General features: G+C 38.6%; 1 protein-coding gene across 1 annotated transcript; it reads left to right on the plus strand.

Annotated features, from left to right (window-relative positions):
* Nucleotides 1-1,092: 1,092 nt before the first annotated feature.
* Nucleotides 1,093-4,638, plus strand: LOC137032420 (B-cell receptor CD22-like). The gene is made up of 6 exons (XM_067404177.1): nucleotides 1,093-1,153; nucleotides 1,926-2,270; nucleotides 2,369-2,617; nucleotides 3,862-4,119; nucleotides 4,211-4,453; nucleotides 4,532-4,638. Exons 1-6 carry the CDS (start codon nucleotides 1,093-1,095, stop codon nucleotides 4,636-4,638), a joined length of 1,263 nt encoding a protein of 420 aa, XP_067260278.1.
* Nucleotides 4,639-6,396: the final 1,758 nt, after the last annotated feature.

Genomic DNA, 6,396 nt, shown 5'->3' on the forward strand with positions numbered 1-6,396 from the left:
TTGCTCATCTGTCCGCGGGCCCTGGTTCTCCTCGGCGCGTTGTTTTTGTGGACAGACGAAGCGTTTGTGGCCGATATCTCCGCACTCAAAACAGCGTAAACTGTCTGTGCTCGCGTACAGCATGTATGAACTGTCTCCGTGAGACATACGGAAAGAGACATCGAGTGTTTTGTCCGGCGAAGTTAGAAACATATACAGTTGTCTCCTAAAAGACAACACGTGTTTTAGCGATGCGTTCTTGCATCCGAGCGGAATCATTTTCACCCCTCCAGCAATTTTCCCGAATCTAGACAACTCCTTTACAATTGAATCACTAGAAATAAAAGGCGGTACATTTGAAACCGTGACTTTTGTAGCCGGGGCAGATAAGGGTGTGACGGGCACGTACGTTTCCTTAACCCAAATTCCGTTTTCAATCATAGTTTTTACTAAGTGTTCGTTTTTTAGAAACACTACAACAGCTTTATTCATCCTAGAGGCCGAGTTTATGTTTTCGTGGCCGATTTGGTCCGCAACGGCGAGGAGAACATCTTCTATGGTTGCGCCTGATTCCGGCGCACACCTGAACCCATTCCTGAGAGAGAGAGGCGACGCTCCCCGCTCCGGGGCAGACGTCATTACAGCCTCACGCTCCCCACTCACTCAATCACACTGACTAACACTAAAACAAAAGGGGAAAAAAAGGAAAAAGAAAAATAATGCCCAAAGAATTGGGGGGAAAAAGGAAAAGAAAAAGACAAACAACGGTTAAATCAGAAAATATCTTGAAAAACCGTGCGCTCCCCCACATGCAACCCAAACGCCACACTCTCGCTACCCAGCATGCAACACACCTGAGAGAGAGAGAGAGAGAGAGAGAGAGAGAGAGAGAGAGAGAGAGAGAGAGAGAGAGAGAGAGATGCAACAGATACTGTGCCTTCTTATTGAAAAAAAAAAAAGGTCTTCTAACTTTATTTTATTAAAATTAAACTTGGATTGGAATTAAATGAAAAATAGTATGTTATGATCCCTTTAAATATGTAGAGAGAGATGTTTACATCATAATATTGTAGGTGCATGAACTGATGTTTATTGGTTGTTGTAGGTGTTGCTATGGTGATGTCAGTCAGAATGGCTCCTCCTCTTCCTCTGATCTTTCTGCTCATGATTCACAGTGAGTCTCTGATGTTACAGCAACACTTCACTCTACAGTATATTCACTGATCAAAGTAAAATTACTCATATTGTTTTCAAAGAATTCTTTTGTGCAGCATCCATTATGGCAAATATCGAATTTCTGCTCTTCTTCATCACCTCTGCTCACCTTTTTTACTTTTGGATCCTTAATAAAACTTAATAAAACAAGCTTTGATTTATTTATTTATTTATTTTTATTTATTTATTTTTATTATCATGTGTTTGAATATTTTATAGTGCTGCATGTTGTTTGTGTCTGATTTCTTTACTCTGGTTTCACAGTTTATCTCTGTGTTTATTTCTGCAACGTCTTCCATCAAAGATCACGAAGAACTGAAATCATTTATCGCAATCATTAGGTTTTGGGAAGATTGCTGTTATACATATGATGTGTCATTTTCATGTAATAAAAGTATTCATATGATTTCCCGAGTTTACATGTGTGACGGGTGGCTGCTAACAGGAAGCGCACAACAAGGTAGAGTTCAGGAATAAATCAACTTTAATAAATCCACACAGAAAAAAAAAACGTCCACATAATAAAGACAACACCAGACCAAGAACACACGAAACACTGGGCTTAAATAAGGAGAACAGATATGATAATTAAGTGAACAGGTGAATGTAATCAATAATCAGAAACACTAGGAAACACGGGTCACGGGAATAAAAACACTATTATGAACTCTGACATGGTCCATTGTAACTGATAAAACAACACGTTTATCTTGATGAATTCTGTGTTTCAGGGTTTTCTAGTGCTGTTTGGGGTGTGAGTTACAGTCCTTCACACATCTGTGCACTAAAGGACTCATCAGTGATAATGAGCTGCACTTATACATACCCTTCTGGATATCAGATCATGAGAGTCTTCTGGACCAAAACAAAAGATAAAAAGGAAACAGAAGAGTTTCCAGATCTGTCTGAGGACTCTGAATACAGTCAGAGGCTTCAGTATCTGGGAGATAAACAGCAGAAATGCACCATCAGACTGAGTCATGTGACACTGAAGGATTCACACATGTACTATTTCAGAATCATCACTAATAAAGACAAATGGATTGGTTATCCAGGAGTGAATCTTACTGTCACAGGTGACTTTCATGAGGTTTCTCTCTTCTTCTGTGCATTATGTTGAATAATAATCAGTGTATGACAGCAGCACTAGATATAATGTGTGTGTTGTGTTCAGATCTTCAGGTGGAGTCTCCTGAGAGAGTGACAGAGGGAGATTCAGTCCGTCTGACATGTAAAAGCAGCTGCTCTCTGACTGACAGAGCAACATTCATCTGGTACAGAAACTCACAGCCATTAACTGAGAGAAGAGACAGAAACAATGAACTCCTGCTGCAGTCAGTCAGAAGAGAGGATGCAGGCAGATATAGCTGTGCTGTACACGGACACAATCTCATCTCTCCTGCTGTTCAGCTCAATGTCACGTGTGAGTACAGATCCCAGATAACAAGCAATGATCGAAACAATGTTAAACCAATGTTAATGTGTCAACGTTAATCGCATTGAATCAATATCACTTTTGCACCCTCAATTAATGTTGAAAAAATGTTGAAATTTCAACAAAAAATCAATTGAAATGGAATTGATATTGGTTCAACATCATTCTTACACTCTCAGGAAATGAAACTCAACTACAACTGACTTAAAGCCACACAGCCTGAAATCAACTGAAGATAAAAGAAGACATTAAATCTCTCATGATTTCAGCAGAAGTTCTTTTTGAGAATTAACAGAGTTTAGATGTTGATGTTTTATTGAAAATATTATCTAGTGTTTCCTTTGGTTGAGCAGTTCGACTCTTGGCTTTTTGTGTGACTTTGTTAAAAAAAAAAAAAAAAAACATTAACAACAAAGATGATCTGGTGATATAGTTTTAATCATCATGAAACAAAATAATTTACTAATTGTACTCTTGAGCAAAAATGTGCATTTGTTTTTAATAAGTTATATTCAACAACACTTTCTTAGCACAGATCAGACATTTTGAAGCTGAACTTTGAAAAAGTAAAAAAATATTTAGACACAGATATCAAGAATCAACATATGAATCTCAACAATGGTGACATGCTTCATGGCGCAATGCATGCTGGGAGTCATGCATTGTATACTATGGTGGCTCCCAGCATGCATTGCGGCATGAAGCATGTCACCATTGTTGAGATTCATATGTTGATTCTTGATGTCTGTGTGGGACAAAACATTTTTTTCCCATAATATGTTTAAAATTAATTCAGAACATGATCTGTGTCAAGAAAGTATTATTGATGAATATAATATTTTAATAACAAATAATCAGTGTTGTTTAAGAACAAGATTAGTAAACGACTCTGCTTTATGAGACCGAAAATGTGAATGTAAATGTAGAAAAATGTGTGGTTTTAAGTCAGTTGTAGTTGTTTCATTTTCTGAGAGTGTAAGAATGATGTTGAACCAACATCACATTGATTCAATGCCATTACTCTTTATTTTATGTTGAATATTCAACATTTTTTCAACATTAATTGCGGGTGCAAAAGTGATTTTGATTCAGTCCTGTTACCATTGACACATTAACACTGATTTAACATTATTTCGATCATTGTTTGCTATCTGGGGATTCATATACTTTTTAAAAACTGGATATTATATTTGAATTAGATGATTTAAGGATTTATTTTTTGTCCCTTTTAGACCCTCCAATGAGTGTCTCAGTGTCCATCAGTCCATCTGGTGAAATAGTGTCAGGAGATTCAGTGACTCTGATCTGCAGCAGTGATTCAAACCCTCCTGCTCTGAACTTCAGCTGGTTTAAAGGAGGAACATTTGTAGGATCTGGAAGAATCTACAGCATCTCAAAGATCAGCTCTGATGACAGTGGAGAATACAAGTGCAGATCCATCAATGAACATGGAGAGAAATACTCTGATGCTGTGACTTTAAACGTCATGTGTGAGTTAATGATGGTTCAGTAACTGTGGTAATCATCAAAGTAATGGATATACAATAGCAAAACATTAATATTTTCATTTGTCTATTATAGACCCTCTCAGGAACGTCTCAGTGTTGATAACTGGATCTGGTGAAATAGTGTCAGGAGATTCAGTGACTCTGATCTGCAGCAGTGATTCAAACCCTCCTGCTCTGAACTTCAGCTGGTTTAAGGAGAATGAAAGCTCAGCTGTTGGATCTGGACAGAGTTTCAGTGCACTACAGAGTGGACGCTTCTATGGTCAGGCTCACAATCAACATGGATCTCAGAGATCAGACGCTGTAACTGTCACAGGTGAAGGTTTGGAAACCTGTATATAACTTTCTTCAGTCTGGACAGTTCATCTTAGCTGATAATGTTTGTCTCTTTCAGAGCATCATAGATCCAGTTGGCATGTAGTTTTTGGGATCACAGTGGAATGTGGGGCATTTTTCATCCTCGCCATCATCATTATCATCGTCATACTGTTTATAATGTGAGAACCACAAACAACATTCATATTTTCAAATACAGTTGTCTATAAGCTGTTAATGTCTGTCATTATAACAGAAAGAAACGAAGGAGTGTTAAAACTGAAGATCACACAGTGAAACAGGTAAATCATTCAGACACAAACAACTTTACAGAAGCAAAAAAAATCAATCGATCAGCTGTTATCTGTTTCAGACTGAAACAACTGTATGTACAGCGCCCTCAGGTGGTGTTACACATGATGTAGAGAGTGACATTATATATATATATTTTTTTTTAATCTAGATTAATCTCACTGTAATATTGGAATTAATCTAGATTAATCTACATTAAAATGGCTCATTTGAATTCTGCCGAAGACATTCAGAATATGTGTGCTACCCAAATAATGACTAAAAGTAATGGAGTTAAACTTTAAAAATTGTGTATGCTGACATATTTCCGCATTTAAAACAACATTGATTCTCATGTTCATTCATGTTTATTTAATGCTATAAATGGACTCGTAGTATGAGATGATCGGTTTACGAGCCTCTTGAGCTGAGGGGCTACAGCAATCTGTCACAACCAGGGTTTGACATTAACTTTTTTGCTCACCAGCCACTGTGGCTAGTGGTTTTCCAAAGTTACTAGCCACTCAGCATTTTCACTGGCCACAATTTTGATGTTGGTAAATTACATTTTATATTATTAAAGTTGACTTTGTTATGCTTAAATTACTTTATTTTGAGTAATTTTACTTGATTTAGAAGATTTAAAACCCTTTCAAACTTAAATGCAGATTGACCACCTATCTTTTTCAGATACAGTAGGTTTAACATATAGCCTACATTCATTTAACATCTTTTGTTGTTTGATTACGATAACTGACCTATTTAATTGAGCAGCTGAATGCATGGACGTAAAGCCCCGGGTATACTTCACTTTCCGCGCCCGGACGCGTCTTTCAAAGTATACTACACCACGAATGCGCGCGGATGACCGTGTTCGTCACATGCGCAGTACAGGTTTTTTTTTTTCTATGCTCTACCAGACATCGGAGAGCAGCACTGAGTCGTGTCATCAACGTGACATTCACTGGGCATGATCGGAGAAGAAAAGAAGTGCATCCTTTCCCATATTTTACTTATCCCCCTCCATGAATTTGCCGCCCTAAACACGTCTTTGTACACTTTCAAACATGAATTGTACAAATGTGGTTACTTTCTAATCTCTTCGCACAAACGCTGGTCAAGTTCGTTATGTTTTTCTCTTTTTTTCAAGCATGTTGTTAAACCGGTCTTTTCACACTCTTCTTTGACGGCTGAACACTGTGCTCAATACTGTGCGTATTGCCACCTAGTGGACTCTTCTATACTGCTTGCGCATGCGCTGTTGCACGCGGACTGTCCGCGCGGTCTCAAAATTTGGCCTGCACGCGGCCAGGAAACTACGTCATGCGGACGGTGCACGAACGCGGACGGCCGAAGTATACCCGGGGCTTAACTGACGCATATTCAGTTATTACTCACCTGTTTACGTCCACTTAAGCCATAACCGACAGTAGCCTATTCACGCGAGATATGGACATTTAGACATCTGTGTGCACATGTATTTGACTATTCAGGCGCGAGGAGAACTGATCACGCTCACGACGATCTTTGACGATCATTTGGCTGTAAACTGAAATTATATTCAACCCACCAAAGTGGCTAGTGGGAGTGGCTGTCTTACCCGCCAGCTGAAATCTACCCGCATTTGGCGTGTTGGCGGGTGTTAATGTCAAG

The sequence above is a fragment of the Chanodichthys erythropterus genome, chromosome 12 (assembly GCF_024489055.1).
Source record: "Chanodichthys erythropterus isolate Z2021 chromosome 12, ASM2448905v1, whole genome shotgun sequence".
In the NCBI taxonomy this organism is placed as follows: Eukaryota; Metazoa; Chordata; class Actinopteri; order Cypriniformes; family Xenocyprididae; genus Chanodichthys; species Chanodichthys erythropterus.